General features: G+C 56.1%; 1 protein-coding gene and 1 long non-coding RNA gene across 6 annotated transcripts in view; one reads left to right on the top strand and one right to left on the bottom strand.

Annotated features, from left to right (window-relative positions):
- Window positions 1–22,911, bottom strand: part of ARHGAP25 (Rho GTPase activating protein 25) — a 90,608-nt gene that overhangs the window by 22,184 nt on the left and 45,513 nt on the right. For 3 of the 5 annotated variants that reach the window (XM_077915696.1, XM_077915695.1, XM_077915697.1), the window contains 3 exons: window positions 18,594–18,681; window positions 14,770–14,886; window positions 329–536 (listed from right to left, as the gene is read on the bottom strand). In XM_077915696.1, the coding sequence (XP_077771822.1) occupies window positions 329–536; window positions 14,770–14,886; window positions 18,594–18,681 (413 nt within the window). Of the gene's footprint in view, window positions 1–328; window positions 537–7,082; window positions 7,233–14,769; window positions 14,887–18,593; window positions 18,682–22,911 lie in introns of those variants that run through there. The other 2 variants (XM_077915698.1, XM_077915699.1) reach the window with 2 other exon arrangements.
- Window positions 11,502–17,767, top strand: LOC144324332 (uncharacterized). Its single transcript, XR_013389870.1, has 2 exons — window positions 11,502–12,099; window positions 14,053–17,767. It is a non-coding gene; the product is annotated as an uncharacterized LOC144324332 (long non-coding RNA).

Genomic DNA, 22,911 nt, shown 5'->3' with positions numbered 1-22,911 from the left:
CCTCGGGCACAGACACGGCACGCGGTCCACCCAGCGAGTGTGCGCAGCCCGCTCAGCCCTCCCGTGGTTTGCACCTGCCCCGAGTGGGGCTTTGAGCGAGCTCCCGCCTTCCCCCCTCCCGCCTCGGCACCTCCCCAACATCCCCCGACTGCCCGGCAAGGCCCGGCTTCGGGTTCACAGCATCGCTCACTTAAGTGGTCGGTACAACAGAAGGCTCTCTCGGTTGCCAGTGGGGCTCTGGGGGCATCTGTGGGTCCCCCAGCTCGGCTGGTAGAGGGAGGGCTCCGAGCCCACTGGGGCTGGGGACGGCGGGCCCAGGGCCCTGTACCTGTCGAAGGAGGGCCGCTCCCCGGCATCGAAAGCATCTCTGAGTTGCTTCACCAGGTTGTCCTGCCCAGGGAGCCGGAAGATGCCCTCTTCATGTAGGCCGTGCTGGAGGATGAACTCTGCACACTTCTCCACGAGGATGGGCACCAGGTGGGGGCCGAATTTCTGCTCGTAGGCCACCGTCTCATCCAAACGCTGGCCAAACACAGCTGGGAAGAGAAAAACAGGACCCGCTCATCGCTCTGCCCTCCGTTGGATGAACTGAAAGGTCAAAGTGCTGCGCATCTAGCTAGACTCGTCCGTGTTACCTGTAACCCCAAAAGTTTTAGTGCGATGGTGCTAAACAAAATATAGGGGACGAGTTGCCCGTGACGTTTCCTAAAACGTCTAAATGTGGAGCGTTCTCTGTCACTCTTTTTCTCTTGACCCACATTTTTACTCGGCTAAGATAACAACTTGCTTTCACTGAGTACCTGTTGTGTGCTAGGAGTCGTGCTGAGCGTTTCGCACGCTGTTCTCATTTCACCCTAACGGCAACCCCACAAGGTAGTAGAACTGTCATACTCACCACTCGCTGAGCCTCAGAGGCGCTACCGGACTTGCCAAGGTCAGGCGCCGGGGCATGGTGGTCAGAATTCAAGCCCGGGCAGTGAGCTCACCAGAATGTGCTCTTGACCGCGGCAGCAAGCAGGCAGTTTTGAATTTTGCTTGTGTCATAGAGCATCGGAAAATAACAGACCATCCCAGGGACGTCTCATACTGTATTAAATCGCGGCACTTTGCAGAATTTAGATTTTCTTCTATGTTTTACTATTTTTATTTTTCCTTAAGATTTATTTATTTATTTGGGAGAGAGATGGAGAGAGAGAAGAGTGGGAGGTGGGGGGAGGAGCAGAGGGAGAGGGAGAGTCCTCAAGCAGACTCCCTGCTGAGCACAGGGCCTGACCCAGGGCTCGATTCCAGGACCCCGGATCATGACCTGAGCCTAAATCCAGGGTCGGTCACCATCCAGGTGTCCCAAATGTTCTACTATTTTTAAAATTGCCACAGTGAACGTGCTTATCCACCTAGGAGGGTTCCTGGAACGTATTCAGTGCAATGTATAATTTCTAATTAATTGCTTAATTAATTAATTAACTTTTGGATGGGTGAACGTAGGCTTTTCACCCTTTTGAACTATTTCCTTAGGGCAAATTCCCACAGGTAGAATTACTGGGTCAAGTGGTTTGAACATTTTTATGACTCAGTGGTATGCAAACTGTTGTCCAGAAACATTTTTCCAAATGACACCGCCTCCAGCAAAGCATGTGTGGACCAGCTCTAACTCAGCCCTGCCGGGCCTGGCCCCATGATCCACACCCCCGCCCTGCCCCGGGGTAACAAGGTTAGTGGTTGAAGCAGGACGGTTGTTGGCTCCCCGCCCTCCCCCCAGAGCCCCATGCCCTTGGACTCCTGCAGGCTCAGAAGACAGGCCTCGGCTTCAGCTCTGTCCTGCGCCTCCGTCACACTTCGGAGCCCGATACCCCGACCCACTCAATTCCCAGGGCAGTGCTCCCCGAAGCCCTTTGGTTTTCTGTACGGTTCTCCCTCTGGCTGGTCCCGGGCCCAGCCTCTCTAGTGTGAACCCCCGCGCTCTCTCTCACTGCCCCCAGCCAGGCAGCGGGGTCCCTTCTCTGCTGTGCCCGGGCGCTGCTGCGGCTCCCCTTTCTAAATTGGCTCCAATTTACCCGAGCACACTGCCCCCCACGACCCCCCCGTTTGTAACAATCATTCACTTCTTCCCCAGGTGTCACAGTAGCATTTTCCAAATTACCCCTCAAAGTCCATCATCCCAGCAGGTGAGCCAAGGAAGGAGACGGGGTGGTCCCTGTGCTCCCCACTCCCCATCAGGCCTGCTGGGCTGCTATCTGCTTGATGCACTGCGTCTCAGTGAGACTGTTTGGTTAAATACTTCTGACAACGTTTGAAAGTTGGGGCTGGCTTGGTGGGTTGGCAGTTGGTCTGGCCCCCGCCCCCTCTCCCGTCTGACTTCAGGTCACGCCCCCAAAGGCACCTTACCCCGCTGTTTCCCAAACCCACAGAGCTCTCCAGTCATCGTTATGCCCTTGCATGGTCTTCTCGTCGCCCGGTCTGCTCACCTCTCTTTCCGTGTCTGCTGGACTTTGTCTTCCTTGGCTTGGCTCTAATGTCATCATAGACATTATCCACGTCATTATCCACGTCATGATGACATTATCCATGTCATCACCTCTGACAAGCTTTCCTTGACCCCCACTTGGGAGATCCTGTCCCTTCCTTCTCAAATATCCCCATCCCTTTTGACACTGTACAGGAATTATTCGTAGGTACCCACACCCTCTGCATGACTAGGCTCCCCGGTGCTGGAAATACGGGGATGCCCCCTTTTCATCCCCAGGATGCAGCACCGGGCCTGGCACAAGGTCGATAGTATGTTTTGCCGAATGACTTGAGAGTTATTTCATCTTTAAGCAGGTGCTTTCCATGATTGATGACAACTGTGGCATCTCTAGCTTAAACACTAGTGAGATCTCCTCGGTGAAGGATTCAGCTTCACACGAACATTTCCTGAGTGCCAGCGGCAGGCCACGTGGAATGGGTAATGCAGACAAGAGAACGTAAGACACAAGTCTTGCTGTCAATAAATTTACTCTAGTTATACAAAAAATGAAATGAGGGCAGCCCGGGTGGCTCAGCGGTTTAGTGCCTCCCTTCAGCCCAGGGCCTGATCCTGGAGACCCGGGATCGAGTCCCACATCAGGCTCCCTGTAGGGAGCTCGCTTCTCCCTCTGCCTGGGTCTCTGCCTCTCTCTCTCTCTGTCTCTCATGAATGAATAAATAAAATATTAAAAAAAAAAAGAAAGAAAATGAGATGAGCGCCTGCAATATGGTGGGAAACGGTCAGAGAATGTCAATGGCAGGATAGACCCTGGTTTCATATAAGCCTGTGAAATTTGCTAGATAGACATTTGGAAGAAAATGATTGAAATGATCTGACTTCAAACATAGACCACATGTGTGGTGTGTGAGGAGCACCTCAAAGGGAGAGGCAGACGCGTTTCAGAGCAGCTGAAACTCAGGCTCAAGGGGCTCCCTGGACTCTGATAGGGAACTGCCTCCCAGACACAACCTGGGGTGTTCATGGCGACATCAGAGCTGCCAAACGGGAGCTCCATTCCTGGGGTCCCAAGGCAGATGCTCCGTTTTGCAGGTGGCCTGGAATCCAGCTCCTCCGTACAACCCACTGGGTAACAAGTCCCGTAGTTTTTCTCCCCATCCCAGCCTCTCAGCCTCATCCTGTGCTCATCCTCTATCCCTCACAGACCCCACAGCTAGTCCTTGCGATGCCACTGTCCCCGGTAAACCCACTTCCCAAGCCTCCTGTCTCCTCCATCACCTCTGCTCTGCTGACTCCTGGTACCCTCCCCAGGCCTTCGTCTGGTCACGCAGAGCTCCCAGGAGCACAGTATTCCATATCATGGAAGGTTATATTCCCAAACTCGGTAAAACCTTCGTTCCAAACCCTCCCCCTCTGCCTTGCACTCCCCACCCTTCCTCCCTTCTGTCTCAGTGGATGACCGTGTCTCCTCTTTCCCTTCTCTCCCTAAGAGGAGGGCACCATGAATTAACTCCCTCATTCCCCGTCCCTGCATTTCTGGCTCCTCTGTCCATCTTCTCGCAGAGGAAGGACCCTGTGCTTTCCTCTGAGATGTTGCTTTTCCGGCCTGTGCGTCCCATCTTACAGGACATCACTGGATCTCTTTTCTATCTTAAATTTTTCTTTTTCCAGTCGGAAGAGCCCAAGTGAGTCTAAGTCTGCCGATTTACTGAACAATAACTTCCTACCCCAGCCCTCAGACAACCACTAGTTGCCTTCCTTCTCCTCATCAGTAGACCCATAAAGGAACATGTCTGCTTCCATCCTCACAGGCTCTACTTCTTCCCTTATCGACCTCTCAACCCATCCCAGGCCCAGTCTGCTTTCATGAGCCTGCATCTTTCCACCCAATCCACTCAATAAAGTTTCCAGTGCCCTCCTAATGGCCAGACACGGCCTATGTTCATTCCACACCTTGCTGGTCTTCCCTGAAGACTCCTGATGCTGCTGATTCTCCTTCCTCCTCAAGACTTTCTCCCTACGTCATGACAAAACCATCTGCTCTCATTCAGGTCCCATCTCCTTGCTGGCTTCTCTGCAATCTCCTTTACTGTGCTCCTTCCTCCACCTGCGCCTATAGTGCGTCACCTCCTGGCATTCCAACGTAGCTGTCTCCGCCCTCTAGACATTTTCTTTGACAAAGGTCCTACGATTCTGTACTTTTGGTATCACCTACAAATGGGTAACTTGTAAATCCACCTGTCTGGTCCAGATTGATCGATCGCTCAATCTCTCCATCCATCCACCCATCCATCCATCCATCCATCCAACCTTTCTCATCCAACATCTAATGGCAGTTCTCCCAGTGTCTTCTCCAATCTCACTCTTGTCTCCTCCCTGATACTCCCAAATCACGCTTATCCCGTAGCCTTCTTCCCAGGCAACAGCATTCAGTCACTCAAGCAGTCAAACGTCAGGTACTTTCCTAGGCATGGAGAATACAAAGCAATCAACGCAAGGTCCCTGCACTCACCGAACCCCATGAGCAAAAGTGTGCGTGTCAGGATCTTCTGCAACACCCTCTCGTTCCCTCCAAACAGATCAACACTTTCTAAATTAAACCATCTCTCTTCTCTGTCGAAATTATCGTGATGGTTTCTTTTGTGCCTCTGTTTCCTGTAAACTTCTTCCCCTGGAATTCACAAAATCATTCAGCAAATACGAACTGAGCGTGTGCTGGGGGCCAGCCTCTTTGGTAGCTGGAGATTATGATTAAAAGAATGAGAAAACAACAACGACAACAACGGTCTTTGCTTTTGAACACGCTGGAGCTCATACCCTTCCTCCCTCTCCCCACCTGGACACCTGATGTTCCTGCAGCAGGAGCTTCAACCGTTTTCTCATCAGAGGGAACCCATGGGTCCCTGCAGATGCTGTCTCCTGCCACTTCCCACGTAACTTAGTTTTAAACGTGTCTCTCCTCTCCTGGACCGGCTGCGGGCTCCTCCAAGGCAGACAGCCCACCCGGCTCACCCTCTATCTGTATTGCCTGGCACAGAGCCTGGCACGCGATGGACCAGTCCTCCAAGAGCCGCTGCCAGCGGTCTCTCCTAGTTCTCTCACGGCCCTTCTCTCCCGGAAGTACTCTGACCAGCACTTGCTCTTGTCAAGGAGATCAATGGCCTTTACATTTGTAAAACCGAGAGGAGTCGAATTCTCAATGTTCCTCCTAACTGCTCTATCAGCACCATGTGACATCGCAAATCCCTCCTTCTTAAGACCCTTCCCACCTGGCTGTTGGCACTTGCACTGGCTTCTCCATGTATCTCGTGGGCCACACTCCCTCAGCCTCCTCGGATGACTCCTCCTTCTCCCCCGTCCTCTGAATGCTGGAGCGTCCTGGGCCTCCCTTCCCTCACCCTCACATGCCCCCCCAGCACCCCCACTGCCTTCCTACTGCCCCTACAACGGGCGACACAGGACCTCACACCTCCTGCTGAGAAATCAGTCAGAGCCACTCCCTCCAACAAGGCATGGCCCCTACAGGCTCCAGAGGCAGCAGGACACGAGGGGAGAAAGAGCCTCCTGCTTTGCCTTAGTTTGCTTCAATCAGACGTGGCCACTTGCCATCCCGGGTCACGTGTGAGGAGTCAGGGGCAGAAGACCTCCCTGGAGCTCCCAAGCCCCGTCCTGAGTGACAGCCACCTCTGACTTCTCAGTCCTCGCCACTGCCCTTTGATCCTGCGTGGACGTGAAAGAGCCTAGAGCCCAAGGAGACCAGGGAGGGAGGAAGACGGCAGCCTGCGGGATGCGAGGCCCCTGAAGGCCACCATCCTCCCCAGGCCCCCCCCCGCCCCGCGCCGTGGCTGCACCCACTCCTTCAGGGAGAGCTAGTGCACTTGCCTCCTGCCCTCCCAGCCCGCCGTAACTCCCGACTGCTACTCGCTCTGTACCAGGCACTGCTGTCGCAATGGGTGTGAAGCTGAACTGACGGATGGATTATAACATATGATGTAATAATTCTAATTACGAATGCATTTAATTAGTTCAGCTAATTTCATGAAGTACCCTAGAAGCTTTCATGCGTGCTTTCTCCTAATCCCCATAAGAACCTCACAAAGTAGGTACTATCGTTCCATTTCGCAGATGGATAAACTGAGACTGGGGTTAGGAATGTCTCCGCCGTCATACCGCCCCGTGATTCTAGATTCAATACCTTCATCTCTCTGGCATAGAGCCAGTGGAATACAAGCCTCCAGGTGAAATTTTAGGCATCACTAAGTCTCGGGGGGGAGGAACAAGGGCCGGCGGCTGCTCGGGCATCCCCGCACCCCAGACCTCTAACCTCCTCTCCAGGTTTGCGAGGCCACCCCAGGACCCTGAGGCGCTTTGGGGAAGCGGAGCGGGAGGATTCTGAGCTTGTCCCCCTTCCCCATCGCCCAGACCCCCCCCGCCCGGCCTCTGGTGCAGCCCGGCCCCCCTCTCCCGCTGGCCTGGCACCCGCGCTGGCCCCTGCGTCCCATTCCCGGGGCTCCGCTCCAGGACGGCTCCAGGACAGCCACCCCGCAGGTCAGGGACGGGGAGCTGGGTAGAGCACCTTGCAGGGGAAGAATGGAATCACAGAATAGGGAGGAAATACCTTTCTTTCGGAGCTTGGGGGTTTTCCTCCTGAAATTCCAGCAGGAGAGCTGTGCCAGGGCGGCAAGGCCACGGCCCAGGCCCCAGCGCGGCGACCTGAGGACGTGAGGCATGGCGAGGCCGCGGAGCCACGGCGGCCTCCCCCCGCCGCCCCGCCCCAGGACAGCCATCCGGCTCGCTCAGCACCTGCCTGCAAGGCCGGAGATCGCCGATCTGTCCGCACCTGCCCGGGCCTCGCTGGCCCTGCCCACACCTCCTCCCTCCCCGCTCACCTTCACACGCGCCGCTCGGCCTTTAGAGAGCGAGCCTGAAGCCCGCGGGCCGCCCGCCCGTGCAAGCGCCTCCTGTGACTCAGCAGCTGATTGTCACCTGCCACCCGAGGGCTAGCACGGAGGTGGGCAAAAAAAAAAACCCAAAAAACAACAACATCCGGCGCACCAGCCCCGGACGGCCTCGCTAGCACACCTCCCTTCCTGCCCTCCGTGTAGCACCGCGTGGGCACGAGCACGGGCCTCCGCCCGGCGCCCCCACCCCCCACCCAGAGGCCTCGGTCCAGCCTTCGGAGACAAGGGTCCCCGGCGGGGGGGGGGGGCACCGGGCTGGTTCCCCTCTCGCTGAGACTTTAGCAGACACCGCGGCCTCCCTGCTAGCCGGCCCGGGGACTAGGGATGGCCTCAGCGTCGGGGGCTGGCGGGCCGCCAACCCGAGGTCCACCCCCTGTTCCCGCAGACGCTGGGGATCGGAGACTCGACCGCCACTGCCCCCTCCTTCCCTGTCGTGTCCACGGCCACGTCAGCCCTGCACAGCCCCCTCCCCCTCCACCAGCACCGCCCCCACCCAGGCCACCCGAGGGCCGAGGCCACCATCCTCAGCAGGGCCGCGTCCACGCGTCCATCCCCCGGCTCGGCAGCCTGTCCTCCCTGCCGAAGGGCCTGGGCGGGAGCTGCTCCTCCGGCTGAGGTCCATTCCTCTGCGCCCCCCTCTGCCTGCCGAGCCTCCACTGACCCTTCGGATTTAAGCTTAATCATCACGAGTTCAGGGGAGCCTCCCCCAATCCTCTTGCCCAAGACATTTCTCCCCCATGCATTCCGCGCTCCTCCTTCAGGGCCCGTCCCAGCCGTCGGGGCGCACGGGCTCACCCGCTCCGTGTCTCCTGCTAGACGTGAGCTCCGGAGCAGGGCATTGGGGTCACCGCCGCACCTCTAGGGCTAGCACCGCGCTCCGCACCTGGCACACGCTCAACGGATATTTGTTAAGTGAATAAATAAGGGTCTGTCTCGGGGGCGCCCGGGGGGCTCAGTCAGCTGAGCGCCCGCCTCTAGGTGTTGGCTCAGGCCGTGATGTCAGGGTGCTGGGATCGAGCCCCGCGTCAGGCTCCGTGCTCAGCCGGGGAGTCTGCTGGAGAGTCTCCCTCTGCTCCCTCTGTCCCTCCCCCTGCCTGTGCTCTCTCTCTCTCTCTCTCTCTCTGTCAAATAAAATACAGAAATCTAAAAAAAAAAAAAAAAAAGAGTATCAGTCTCATGATCCCCAAAGAAAAGGGGATCGCTGAAAATAAGTAAAAATCCTCCTTGGGGAGACAGTAAAAAAAAAAAAAAAAAGAAAGAAAGAAGAAAACCGGGGGGTGGGAGTGAATGGGTGACGGGCACTGGGGATTATTCTGTATGTTAGTAAATTGAACACCAATAAAAAATAAATTAAAAAAAAAAAGAAAGAAAGAAGAAAACCCATCCTTCTTAATGTCCCTTTTAGCTAGAGAAAAAGACTCAGGGAACGCCTGGGTGGCTCAGCGGTTTAGCGGCACCTTCAGCCCAGGGCATGATCCTGGAGACCCGGGATCGAGTCCCGCGTCGGGCTCCCTGCCTGGGGCCTGCTTCTCCCTCTGCCTGTGTCTCTGCCTCTCTCTCTCTCTCTCTGTGTCTCTCATGAAGAAATAAAATTAAAAATCTTAAAAAACAAGAAAACAAAACAAAACAAAACAAAAAAACCATGTGCCCCGGCCCGGGCCTACCGGCAGGCCGCTCACAGCAGAACTGGGCACAAGGTAGTGCAGTTGCTTCCGTGCCCAGCAGCGGCCTGAGGGAAAACAGAGACGTGAGCCTCTGGGGCAAGAGGGAGAGGCAGGCTCTGAGGGAAGCCGGTCGTGATGTGGCCGCCCGCTGCCTGGGGTGGGACACAGAGGTGGGGTCCGCGTGGGGACCAGGGAGGACAGGACCCTCCCGCTGGGGAGAAAGAGACAAGTCCAGAAGTCCAGATGGGATCACCTCCCTTCGCTTTCTTCCACTTAAAGCAGGAAAACTTGGAATTGCATCCACAACTTCCAGGGGAAAAAAAATTAATCTCATTTTTCCAGCCTGGCCCTTAGGAAAGAACCATGCAGGGGGCAGGCGGGTGGGGGGTGGAGAGAGAAATCGGCTTGGCTAGGAAAGAGAAGGCTGGGACATCAGGGCGCAGCAAGGTGCTGCGTCCCAAGGGGGGACATTGGGATTTACTATAAGAAGTGTATTTTTGGTCTTTTACCCATTTCCTCCCGGGAGCTCCCTAAAACTCCTGGAATTCGCAGTGTCGAGAGAGATAAAGGTTGTCTTTTGTTATGTTAATGAGGTGAGTTTTTGAAAAGCACGTGGAACCAACTGAAAGCAAAACCGACACCAAGGCCGGTGGAACCAGGATGACAGGGTCAGAAAGTGCAGCCCCGCTGCCCTCCAGGGAGCGGGAGGGGCTGGAGCCGCAGTCGGCCACTAACAGCCAAGGATTTAATCAACCATCGGATGCACCAAAACGTCCATAAACCCCAGAGGGATGTGGGGGGTGCGGAATTTCTGGGTTGGTGGCCGCCTGAAGGTCGGGGAGCGTGGCACTCCGGGAGGGCGCCCCTGACCCCGCCCCCGGGCACCTCTTCCCCCTCGGCTGTCCCTGAGTTCTATCCTTTTAGGACAAACCAACCGTCTAACCAGTGAGACGCTTCCTGGATTCTGGGAGCCGCTCTAGCAGGTGACGCACACCCGAGGCGGGGCGGGAGGAGGGTCTGCTCTAAGCCGGGTGGCCTGAAGCACGGATCCCGGCGGCACCTGGGGCCTGCGGGGCAGGGGCAGGGGCAGTTCTTGTAGGGCTGGGCCCTCAGCCTGTGGGGTCCGATGGCATCTACCTAGAGACAGCATCAGAACTGCGGTCAGTTGTTGGACACGTAGCTGGTGCCCAAGAATTCCCGGGACGAGTGGACATGGCCCCAGAACGGGACGAGGTGAGCGGAATGATTAGGGGCCGAGGAGCCAAGGGGGCGGTGGGGTGTGTGGCTCGTCCCAGAGGGGCTCTACGTCACAGTGTGGGTCCAGTAGCCGGGCAGCAAAAGGACCGCAGGCGCCGGCTGTCGCTCTATCAGAACATTTTTCTGGAAGTTTCCACAGCTTTTAGCAGATTCTCTCAGACGTCTACAAACCATAGAGGGTCTCACCAAAGCTCACCGTCGACACATTGGGAGAGAGATGGTTCTAGAGGCGGCCACCCACTTACCCAGTGATTTCCCAGCTGGTGGCCGTTCAGCAAAGAGCAGAGCCTGCGGTGTAGACCCCGGGGCCACCACGGATGGGAAGGCCGCCCCTGCCCATCCCCGGCCTCGGGCACCGTTTAGATTCTGGGGAAGGAATTCCCGAAGCGGGTGGAAGGCTCCCTCCAGCCCGGGGAGACCAACGTCAGGCAAACGAGCCAGATACTCAGCACGTGGGCAGAGAGAGAAAGGAAGCAGGAGCGAGGGGAAGGGGGCGGGAGTGGGCCAAGGAAGGGACCCGCGTCCTCCCGGCTGAGCGGGAGGCTCACGGAGGAGGGTCCCAGCAAAGACCTGCCAAGCGCCGAGTACCCAGCCCCGTGGCTACCCGGGGAGAGAGGGTTCCAGAAGGAGCACATGACTGCGTGCCTGATAGGAACGGCCTCGGGGGCCGGGAGGAGGGGAGAGCACATGGGTTTCTGGGCCACCGCTGGGGTTTAGACGAGACGGTAGGGCACCTCACAAAGGATGGAGGTCGCGGAGGTGTGAGGAGAGGGCGGTGCCGGTGGGAAGAGTCATGGGAAGCCAGGAAGCCGCAGGAAGCTGGGGGTGTGCGCTGCAGGTAGGCGGGCCCTACAGGTGGGGGGGGGCCTGCAGGTGGGGCATGCGCTGCAGGTGGGGGGCCCTGCAGGTGGGGCATGCACTGCAGGTGGGGGGCCCTGCAGGTGGGCGGGCCCTGCAGGTGGGGCATGTGCTGCAGGCGGGGGGGGGGGGGCCCTTCAGGTTGCTGGATGGGGGGGTAGGCGGGCCCTGCAGGTGGGGGGACCCTGCAGGTGGGGGGACCCTGCAGGTGGGGGGGACCAGGCCCAAGGCCCCCTCCATATGGGTCCAGGCCCGGTGCGGGCCCCTCCACTCATCAGCTACTTCCTCAGGACAGAGGTTTCCCATACAAGCAGGAGGAACCAGGGTGTGGCTTGCCTGGTGGCCCCACACTGGACTCTGCTGTCTTGAAACGCCTTCTGCCCGGGACGGGGCATTCGGACTCAACGAGAGGCCTGAAACATCTGAGATGCCACGTCACGGACGAATTCTGTTCTTTGAATAAATAAATAGGCTTCCTCTGGACTTTCCCCTGCCCGCAGGATCTCTGCTCGATTTGCTTCTCAGGTGGTGCGGCGGGGTAAAGGAGAAACCCCCGCGTGGATTAGAACCCGGGAGGGCAGCTCGCACGGCCACGCTGAGCCAAGCACCATCTAAGGCACACAGACGTCGCCGTCGGGGCAGCATTTTGACTCAGAATAAGTGCACAATCCGGCGACGGCCGTTGCCCTTGTCCCTTGTCGCTGCAGGCTGCCTAAAGCCCTGGGCTGGGGAAGGCAGGAAACATGGACGGGGCCCACCGTCTCGGGGCAATCCGGAGGGTCACAGCGAAGGCTATCCAGGCTGAATGGGATACAAGGGAGCTTTCAGCACGAAAAACCTCACCTGGGACTGATGAGCACGGCCCGAAACACAGTGTTTAGGACCTGGGAGATGGGTAAGGAAGCCCTGCTCCTCCTTTGGTAACGGGATGGCGGTGGCGGACGTTCTCGAGCTTGGGTGTCCCACCAGTGACTCCTTTCCTCCCAGGCCCCGCTAGGCAGGACCGCCCCCTTGCCCCAGCGCCTGAGGCTGCACAAGTGGTCTCCTGACCCCAGCGAAGCCCGCGGAGCTTCTTTCCCAGGAGGCTGGAGTGCGGAGGTGCAGGCTGAGCTTGTCCCTGCTGTGCTTGGGATGGAAATACAGCAAAGCTGGGGCTGGCACCGCTGTCTTGGGCCAGGAGGAAGTACCGGGGGCCGCTAACCACGCAAAAACAGGCAGGCACGCAGGGAAAAGCAGAACGCTACGCTACGTGGCCCCAGAGAAACCTACAGAATAAGCTCCGGGCCCATGGTCCACTTCTCTGCCCCAAACCCTTGACTCCTCTTGGCAGCTCTCCCATGGCTTCCTTCAGTAGCTACCGTACCAACCCAGTAAATCCCTCTCTGTGATTTGATTTCCATTTTTCGTAACCAAAGAATCCCTAAAATGAATCAATACGACAACATGAAAAAGAAAAAAAAAACCCTTTAGCTACAAAATAAAAGGTATTAAATTGTATATATTAGAATCCCTGAAATGAATCGATACGACAATATGAAAAAGGAAAAAAAAACCCCTTTAACTACAAAATAAAAGGTATTAAATTGTATATATTAGAATCCCTGAAATGAATCAATAGACAACATGAAAAAGGAAAAAAAAACCCTTTAGCTACAAAATAAAAGGTATTAAATTGTATATATTAGAATCCCTGAAATAAATCAATACGACAACACGAAAAAGAGAAAAAAAAACCCTTTAGCTACAAAATAAAAGGTATTAAATTGTATATATTAGAATCCCTGAAATGAATCGATACGACAATATGAAAAAGGAAAAAAAAAAACCCTTTAACTACAAAATAAAAGGTATTAAATTGTATATATTAAAATCCCTGAAATGAATCAATACGACAACATGAAAAAGAGGAAAAAAAAAACCCTTTAGCTACAAAATAAAAGGTATTAAATTGTATATATTAGAATCCCTGAAATAAATCAATACGACAACATGAAAAAGAGGAAAAAAAAAACCCTTTAGCTACAAAATAAAAGGTATTAAATTGTATATATTCCATGCTTGTCATTCTGGAAAAAAAAAAAAAAAGGAATATATATATGAATACCACCTGAAAAGAAAACATAAAAATTCCTCCCGGTGGTTTCAGGGGTGATTATTTTCCTCTATTTTTTTCCAAATTTTCGCAGAATTGTTATGGTGCTCATAATTTTTTAAAGAAACCATTGAGCAACCCAATAAATATTTAATATTTGAGCTGTAAAACACCCTCCCCAGCACACACACACACACACACACACACACACAGACTTCCAAAATAATAGGCAGAACAGTTGATAAATAACTATATCCAGTTATCCTGGAGTTGACACAAAGTACGTTCCTAAAAAGTTGAGGGAAAGTGGCCCCTCGAGATCTCCCATATCAGTTCTTTCATGCCTCTCATGAAAGGAAAAAACATACTGGGTTCGCCTGTTTGTTAATTGCAGTTTGTTCTTGTTTTGTTTAGTTTTTTACGTATATTCGATTTAGTTAACAGATGGTGCAGTATTAGTTTCAGGGGTAGAATCGAGAGGCTCATCAGTTGCACGTGACACCCGGTGCTCATGCCATCACGTGCCCCCCTTCATGCCCGTCCCCCAGTCACCCGGTCCCCTCTCCGTGCCCCTCCAGCGACCCTGTTTGTTTCCTAGAGTTGAGCGTCTCTTATGGTTTGCCTCCCTCTCTGTTTTCATCTTATTTTATTTTTCCTTCCCTTCCCCTATTCACCTGTTCATCTGCTTTGTTTCTTAAATTCCACATATGAGTGAAATCACATGGTATTTCTCTTTCTCTGACTTTTTCCACTCAGCACGATACCCTCTAGCTCCATCCATGTCATCGCAAAGGGCAAGATTTCACTCTTCTTGACGGCTGAGTAATACCCCACGGCACGCGTATACACCACCTCTCTTTACCCATTCATCTGCCGATGGACATCTTGGGCTCTCTCCGTATTTTGGCTATTGTGGACACCGTGTTAACTGCAGGTATGTTTTTCACGGCAGTTTCTCCTCCAGTGTGGACCCAACACCAGGGCACCCAAAAAACTCAAACACTCGAGCCATGGAACCCAGAGAAGTGCTCACCCTGAATTGACGGAAAACCTGTGAGCGGGACGCAGGTCCTGAACCTCTCCCCAGTCTGACCACCCCAGTTTTGACCAACCGCTTGACTTTCCTGTGCTGCTCAGCCTCCCCTAGCTTTGGGCACAGATCTTGCCATCACCCTCTCAGGCCCCACGACCCCATAACCGGGCAGAGTCCTGGTGCTGCAGAACGTTGGTGCTTCAGGGCATCACATAGGTGCAAAGGGCCGCGGGCGGCCCAGCTAGTCTAGAGTCGGCTCTTTGAGGTCGTGTAGGGGGGAGGCTAGATGCTTGGCAATGAGTGTGGCTTCAGAGTTGTCCTCTCGTGGTCTCCCCTGGACACTGTTCAAGGAGGGAGCTATCTATCGTGTCTGGAGCTACTAACTCCCCATCTTTGAGATGCCACAGACACCTGCCCAGGAACGTCCGCAGAGTCCTTACCTCCGGAGGGCGTGCCAGCGACTCTCCTAAGGAATTTAACCCACTCCTCCATTTCCGCCTGAGAGCTGGCCATGAGGACATAGGAGTCCTGTCCTGTGCGGCTCTGGTCCCATGAGGCTGGAGGAAGAAGTAATACTAATGAAGGTCTTCGAGTGGCGAGCGGCCCAAGGGAAGCAAAGGGAAACTAACCCTCAGCTGCTTCCTTGGTTCAATTAAACAAGCAGGCACACGACACAAAGGCGTAACCTGCTTATCCTCAAGGGAACCAAAACTCTAATTCCATAGATAAATCATTGAGCACCGCTGGTTTGCAATTGGGATGCCCTGGGCTGCGGTGTGCTCCTGTGGGGGAGAGAAGCCATTTCCTGCCAGAAAGGAAGAGGACTTCACGGGGCAGCGTCAGTGTTAGAGGAGACAGGCTCAGCCCGCACGAGTTTGAAGCTCGGAGCCCATCACGCCTTCACAGAGTTTCCCAAGCTACTCATGAGCTCAGCTGTTGGGGTGGGCACGGGATAGCAACTCGGGAGGGAGGGACGATGAGCACCCGTGTGCCTTTCTCACAAAATCAGTGCTTCCTTACTCAGAACTTCTACTCTCCTACCTGCACGAGACGTTGTAAAAAGGAAGGTTCTCAAGACGTAGTTGATGGACAAACGAAGTTCGTTAGGACCTTATCATTTTCACTTTAAACCCACGATTACGGGCAGACGTATGTAATGCTTCCCGGGTCTGTGTTAGCAAGTAGACAGGAAGGTGGAGGAAACGACGAGGCGGGGTGGAAGGGGAGAGGAAACCAAGAGGAAGAATGAGAGAAAGAGACAGAAAAGAAAAACCAGGACAGAAAAGGAGAAGAGCGGGGAGAAGGAAAGCATCAAGCGCAGGTCTTAGGAAGGATAAGAACACAAGAGCAACCCCTTTCAATCATGGGATTCTATTAAATTCTATTAATTAAATTCTATTAAAAGTGTCTATATAAACATCAACCCATTCTTCTCACAATGTCAGGGCCTTTCTCTCAAAAAGAGTTAGTTCCAGCACCCTAATTGTGCCCCACACCGAATTTTCTTCAAGGGCAACAAAAAAAAACCTTCAAATTGCCTTTGGTCCGGATCTCTCGAGCCTCTATTAATATCACCACCGCGCTCTTTTGAGCTCTGGAACAACCCAGTTCTGAATCTATCTTATCAAAAGGGTCATCAGCTCTTCTGACCAGAAGGGTCAGTCCATGGAGGCCCTTGACCACTCCTCAGACCTAGGTGTTTCCAGAAGTAAAAGAGGAAGTGGAAAGCGGTCGGGGTGGAACTAAAGGATCCTGTAGCAATCACGGTGTCCCTTTGAAGTAGAATGGGCGCTGGGATCATTTCTGCGCTACAGCTAATGGAACTCAAGTCCCGAGATGCAGACACCTGCCCGCTGGCACCCCGTAAGTTATATGGCCAAACTCAAGGCACGGCCCCTGCTCTTTCTCCCAATAGTTGCCACTGGCCCCTGCTGCTTCCAGTTTGGCCTTGGCCAAAATTCGTCTGGCATACTTCTCCACCATGGCTGTTCTCCAGTCTACCCTGTTATCAAAAACACGCCTTTTCGGTTTACCCTGACTTCTGGGAGAGCTTTTAGTTTTGTCCTTAGTTTTGTCTCTCAATGCGGTTGAGAAAACCCCCTGCTCTCAGGATGCTCCTGAACGGCTACGGACTCACCCTTCTGGTCAAAAAAAGCCAATGACGCAATGACACGACGGCTTCTAAATCAAGTCATCGCAAAGGGGTAGAGAAGGTGACGCTCCATTATATGAGATGGGTTCAAGCGGTCAAAACCAGAGGGAATTTGAAAATCTTCCCTAAACATCAACTAATGGAATATCCACTCTATTTGAAATGGTAAGTGGCTGCCCGGTCCCTTCCTCAATCAGGGTTGTTTTTTTTTTTTTTTTCCGCTCTTTCTTCCATTTAATTATTCCATTGTGCTTAGTCCATCATAAGCCTCTCCTAGCTCTGGGCATGGATCTTGCCATCACCCTCTCAGGCCCCACGACCCCATAACCGGGCAGAGTCCTGGTTCCCCATTAGACTAAGAGCACACGAGCTTGTTCTTTGCTGGATTCCCAGTCCCTGTCATAGGGCCTGGCTCATATAGCAGGTACTCGATGAATCTGTTGTGACATCTCACAAGGCGAGATGAGAATTAAATGCAACAAGAGGAAGAATGCTTGGTATCCCTGATGACTTCCTTGGGGTGGAAGGAGAACCGATGGCGATTGTGTGAGAAGTCGGCAGGGAGAGGGAAGCTTGTCCTGCATTCCTGCCTGCCCCAAAACACAGTGTGACGACAGCGAAAGTCTTCTCCCTGGCTCTCGTGCACCCAGTGCCGGTGGTCACAGAGGCCCCGGTTAGGAAGAGCGTGACAAGAAAGGAACTGAAATGTCTCTGCACCATGAATACAGGCTTGCCTCATTCTAAGTTGGGTGAAGACTTGACAATGATGCCTTTAGGGAACCTTCAGGAAGGTGGCTCCCACCCGACTACTACTGCTTTAGGGTTGTTTGTTCTTATGAGACGTGTGTGTGCATGTGCAAGCAATGCACCTGCACACCCAGGAGACCGCAGCAGGTGTGAGTGATGATGAGAGGATAAACCTTCGTCCTGCGTAACAAAGCAATCCTCACGGGCCCACGGGGAGTCAGCAGCCAGAGCGCCCAGTAGGGTCACCCTCGATGGAAAGCTCAGGCTCTGGGACGCGTGTTACCATGGACGCTTGCATCCCATGAACCGGGAGAGGGGTCCTAGGACTAGAGGAATCTTGGAGGGAAAGAAGTGGGGCTTTCTCAGAGATGAGACACTAAAAAAATAAACTCTTTCTTTGGGGGGTGGTGAGAGAGATGGACAGAGCCTTGGATGAAAAACAAACACATAAACCAAAAAAAAAAAAAAAACCCACAAAGGAGTGCCCATCAGGAAGGAGCCCACCTGGGAAGAGCCTAACTTTAAAAAAAATTTTTTTTAATTGTTTTTCTTTGTTTTCTATAGTAGTAGCCAGTTTTAGGATTGATTTCTACATTATACTTTCCTCTAGTGATCCCCAAATGTCAAGCGCTTACATGGCACTAGCGACATGTCGGTCACTACACCAGGTGGGCCCAATACGTTTCTTTCTTTAATCCTCACTGTCATCCTCGTTGTGCCCATTTCACAGATGAAGAAACAGTGGCAGGAAGAAACGAAATCACGTGCTCACAGTTATGCAAATACAAGGTGGCAGGGCCCGGGTCGGAGCAGGGCAGGCGAGCTCTGCAGCGGGGTCACCTGTCAGGTGCGGCCACCTTGTGGGAGCAGTAGGGAGGGGGCCCGGGGCCGCCCGGCTGCACCCCCCGCCCAGCAGCCCCCGAGCTCCTGGGGAGGCCGGGGCCGGGAGATGAGCCAGAGACCTGGAGCAGGACGCCCGCAAACACAAACGTCCCTCGAGACGGAGCAGGACGGTCCCCTGGCCCCAGGAGCACTTGAGAAGGGGGCGTTCACCTGGGCAGCAGCACCCGCGTGCGGCCCTAGCCCCGTGGCAGAGGCGACCCAGTGCCTGACGCCTCTTTGCTGTCATTTAACCTCAATGACTCAGCCGTGCTGGTCACAGGCCACCTCCGACCCCGGAGACGGCGACGTGTCACCGCATTCGTCTCCACGCACTGCTCAGCCTCGAAGCTGCACTCCCTGCGGCAGGCGGGCCGGGGCGCCTTTGGGAGCCCAGGCCGAGTCCGCGGCGTCCCTGGCCCCGCGCCCCCGAGTCTCCCAGCTCGGGGATCCCACAGGGCCTCCGTCCCCACGCGTGCTGCCTACCTGGGATGACTTCGAAGACAAACTTCCCTGCCTCCTCTGGGTTGGTGGCGATCTCCTTGATCGTGCCTCCTGGTAGGTACAGGCAGCCCTGAAAGGTCAAAGGTCAGCCCCATGAGACCAGCAGCACTCCTGTCACCTAAAATTACGTTGAGGGACAGACGGGAGAAGGATGGGCTGGGACGCGGGAGCCACCCGAGGACGCGCCAGGCGCCTGGAGAGAAAACAAGGCCCTGACGGAGGGCCGAGGGGACGGGCCGGCACTGGCGTCTGTCCGATGACCGGTCTCCTGGCCGCCGCCGCCGTCCCATCCTCGTAAGCAGCGGAGCCGGGCATGCCCCGGGCTCCCACCAGCTGGTCAGGCGGGCCCTCCAGCGCCGGCTGCCTGGGCCCCGGGGACTGAACCACGGGCGGCACCGATCCAGAGGCCGACGACTTGGCAGCAGCCCGAGCTGCGAGAGCACATCCCAGGGTCTGGCCCTGGGCCCAGCACGCAGGATACGCGCCCATCTGGTCCCGCAGCGGACCCAGCATGTGTGGCCCTGCGCACCTAGCAGTGGGGGGACCAGGGGGCCTACTTCCCCCGATGTCATGGGGCTGCGGAGGGACGGGTGGGAACCGGCCCCGACGGGAGTTAAAGCTGACAGGGCAGGGACCCAGCAGCCTAGTGTCCCCTGGGAATGGGGACGAGGATCACGGATGCTCGAGGCCAGCGAGGATGAATGCGAGACGGAGGAACAGGGCCTCCCGCAGGGCTCAGCTGGCAGCCTCACCATGCAGGGCACCCTGCGGCAGGCAGCACCCCCCCGGGTGCCCACCCAGCATCTCCCCAGGACCCCGGTCCCTGCCCGGCATCTCCCCAGGCCCTGCCCGGCATCTCCCTAGGTCCCTGCCTGGTATCTCCCTAGGACCCTGCCCAGCATCTCCCTGGGTCCCCGTCTGGCATCTCGCCAGGTCCCCACCTGGCATCTCCCTAGGCCCCCGCCCGGGCATCTCCCCGGGACCCTGCCCAACATCTCCCCAGGCCCTGCCTGGCATCTCCCCAGGTGTCCATCCAGCATCTCCCCAGGTCCCCACCCGGCATCTCCCCTGGTCCTCGCCCAGCATCTCCCCAGGCCCGCTCCCAGCATCTCCCCAGGCCCCCGCCCGGCATCTCCCCTGGTCGCAGCCCAGCATCTCCCCAGGTACCTGCCCGGCAGGTATCTCCCCAGGCCCCCAGCTGGCACCTCCCCTGGTCCAAGCCCAACATCTCCCCAGGTCCCCTCCCGGCATCTCACCAGGTCCCCACCTGGCATCTCCTCAGGCCCCCAGCTGGCACCTCCCCTGGTCCCAGCCCAGCATCTCCCCGAGACCCTGCCCAACATCTCCCCAGGCCCTGCCTGGCATCTCCCCAGGTGCCCATCCAGCATCTCCCCAGGTCCCCACCCGGCATCTCCCCTGGTCCTTGCCCAGCATCTCCCCAGGCCCGCTCCCGGCATCTCCCCAGGCCCCCGCCCGGCATCTCCCCTGGTCCCAGCCCAGCATCTCCCCAGGTACCTGCCCGGCAGGTATCTCCCCAGGCCCCCAGCTGGCACCTCCCCTGGTCCCAGCCCAGCATCTCCCCAAGACCCTGCCCAACATCTCCCCAGGCCCCGCCTGGCATCTCCCCAGGTGCCCATCCAGCATCTCCCCAGGTCCCCACCCAGCATCTCCCCAGGCCCCCGCCTGGCATCTCCCCTGGTCCCAGCCCGGCATCGCCCCAGGTCCCCTCCCGGCATCTCCCCAGGTGCCCACCCAGCATGTCCCCAAGTCCCTGCCTGGCATCTCCCCAGGCCCCCACCTGGCATGTCCTCAGGTCCCTGCCCGGCATCTTCCCAGGCTCCCACCTGGCATCTCCCCAGGTGCCCACCAGCATCTCCCCAGGTGCCCACCACATCCCCCTAGGTCCCCACGGCCGCTGCGTCCTCTAGTCACAGATGAGGAGGCCAGTCCTGCAGCGACTGCACCACGGGACGTGGCTCCTTTGTGCCCCGTCAGCCTCTATCGATGGCCAGGGTAGGCAGCGGCAGGTTCCAGCTGCGTGAGGGCAGGGGTCCCGGGGCAGAGTGGCCGCGAGGAGCACCGGCACCAGAACCTCCACTAACGTCGAAAACAGAGGGCGGCCTTGGAAACTCCCGGAGCAAACGAAGCCAGTGCAGCCAGACCCAGCGGGGCGTTGCTTACTTTGCAAGGCCGAGGTGACCCGGATCATTTCTTGCTTATGCCTCTGGGAGTCATGGGCAGAACTTGAACTGCAATCACTGACCAGTTTCCTATCATTTAAGGAAATGCTGGAGCAGGGGCTGGGGTGGGGGGCGGGGGGAGAGGCAGAGGGAAAGGGAGAGAGGGCATCTCCAGCGGACCCTGCACTACGTGGGGCTCGATCTTGTGACCAAGCGGTCCTGACCTGAACTGACCTCAAGGGTTGGGCATTTACCGAAGTCACCGGGCGACCCTAAGGGAATGCTGACATGATAACTAACTATTCACCTTAAAGAATAAACAGCCAGTGCTCTCTCACTTAAAAAGCTGCTCTGTAACAAGCTATCCCTGAGCCTCATTCCCCGTCGCGGTGTGAGGGTTTCCGGTTTGCACACTTTCTGCTGCATGCACAATTTTTTTTTTTTTTTTTTTTTTTTTTGCCGGCTACTACCTCGGGGATTTGCTGGTTTTACTTCTGTTATTTCTGAACTTTTGAGAGCATAAGGGCCACAGCCCTAAGGAGCTCTCAGGTCAGCTCAGGAGCCTGAAGGGAATACATGCTTCTTGAGAGTCTGGAGAGAAAAATGTCTAAGACTGAGTGAGAAAAAAGAGTGGAAGCAAAAGAGGAAAAGTAGGAGGAAGAGGGGACAGAGGGGAAGTGGAAAGGAGGGGGGAGGGACAAAGGGGAAAATATCTGTTTATAAAATATCTGCACTTTTCTACATTTCTCTAATTTTATTGCTTGAGAATAACCTCCACCTGCATGGTCCTCATCATGTCCAAGTAATATCAGTGTCCTTGGGGGACGGGGCGGGTGGGGGGGAGCGGAAATGTCCTCGAGACTGTGCAGCTGGGCTACTTTGCATGACTTACGGCCCCAAATAAAAAGCTGTGTTATTTTTAGACAAGGAGGAGCAGTGTCGGGCAAAAGAAAAGAATAATTTCAGAGGCACCTGCCTCTTCCCAATTGACCTGTTGTTTGATAGGCCTAAACCGCTTTCATCCAAAAGCAGTAAAAATAAAATACTGAGCTCCTAAGTACCGTGAACCGAGCAGTCTCGAGGAGCCGGGCCCTGGCTCCGCGCCCTGAGCACGTTGGCACGTCGAGCCTGGGCGAGGGCGCAGGCAGGGGCCAGGGAGGTTCGGTGGCTGGCCCAAGGCCATGGAGCCCGGCGGAGGAAGGCTGCGATCCCAGCCCCAGTCAGTGGGACTTGGACGTACCCCGGGGGAGGACGGCACCCTCAGGTGACTCGCCAAGCGGCCGACCGTACGCCCTTCAAGGGCCTTGAGCATCGTGAGGGCGGCCAGCGGTGGGGGGGCCTGCACAGGGCCGGGGGAGGATGTCCCCGTGCCCCACCGGGCAGGTGACTGGGTGCACTGTGAGCAAGGGTGCTCCGGGCCCACGGCCTCGCAGGACTGCCAGGCTGAACCGTCACAGTTTCAAGGGACACGGTGAGCCAGTCGTCGAGCACGGCCGGCATCACGCGCTAAGTCATCTACGCTTACGAGGAAACCGTTCGTATAAAAAATAAAGGGGATGATACTCGTGGCCCCCCAGTTAGCGAGTGTATTTTACTATTATTCCTGTTCGTGTATGTAGTGTGTGCATCCGTTCTGGGTGGTACAAAAAAAAAATTGCTCCAAGACCTTGTGCTGGGTGCCTCTCTTCCCCGCTCTGCGCTCAGCGCGGCCCCAACCGTGGGGACTCACGGCCGCTCACAGCCACGGCCTGCCCCCGCCACAGACCGCGGCCACCCGGCCACCCGGCCACCCGGCCACCGCGGCCAGGCCCCCGGAGGCAGGGACACGCCACAGGGCCCGATGACGCTGGGACTGGCCAGAGCCTCGCCGCCGCGGGGACGCCAGCACGTTGGCCGAGCTTCTGTTTGGAACCATTGCCCTGATGAAGAACCTTCTGGAAGGAGCTACATCAGGCCCACCGAGCCCCAGGCTGCCAGAGCCGGGCCCCTCGCGGAGACCTGGGGGACATGCAGGCACCCCGGGAGGCAGGCACAGGCGTCCCCCAGAGGGGCCCCTTAATCGACTGCGCCCTTCTCCTCTGTCGGACGTTAGGCTCACAGTTCTCCATTACGGACAGCAC

Source organism: Canis aureus, chromosome 11 (assembly GCF_053574225.1).
Source record: "Canis aureus isolate CA01 chromosome 11, VMU_Caureus_v.1.0, whole genome shotgun sequence".
In the NCBI taxonomy this organism is placed as follows: domain Eukaryota; kingdom Metazoa; phylum Chordata; class Mammalia; order Carnivora; family Canidae; genus Canis; species Canis aureus.
Note: the sequence above shows the minus strand (reverse complement) of the source record. Positions and strands in the feature narration are given on the sequence as shown.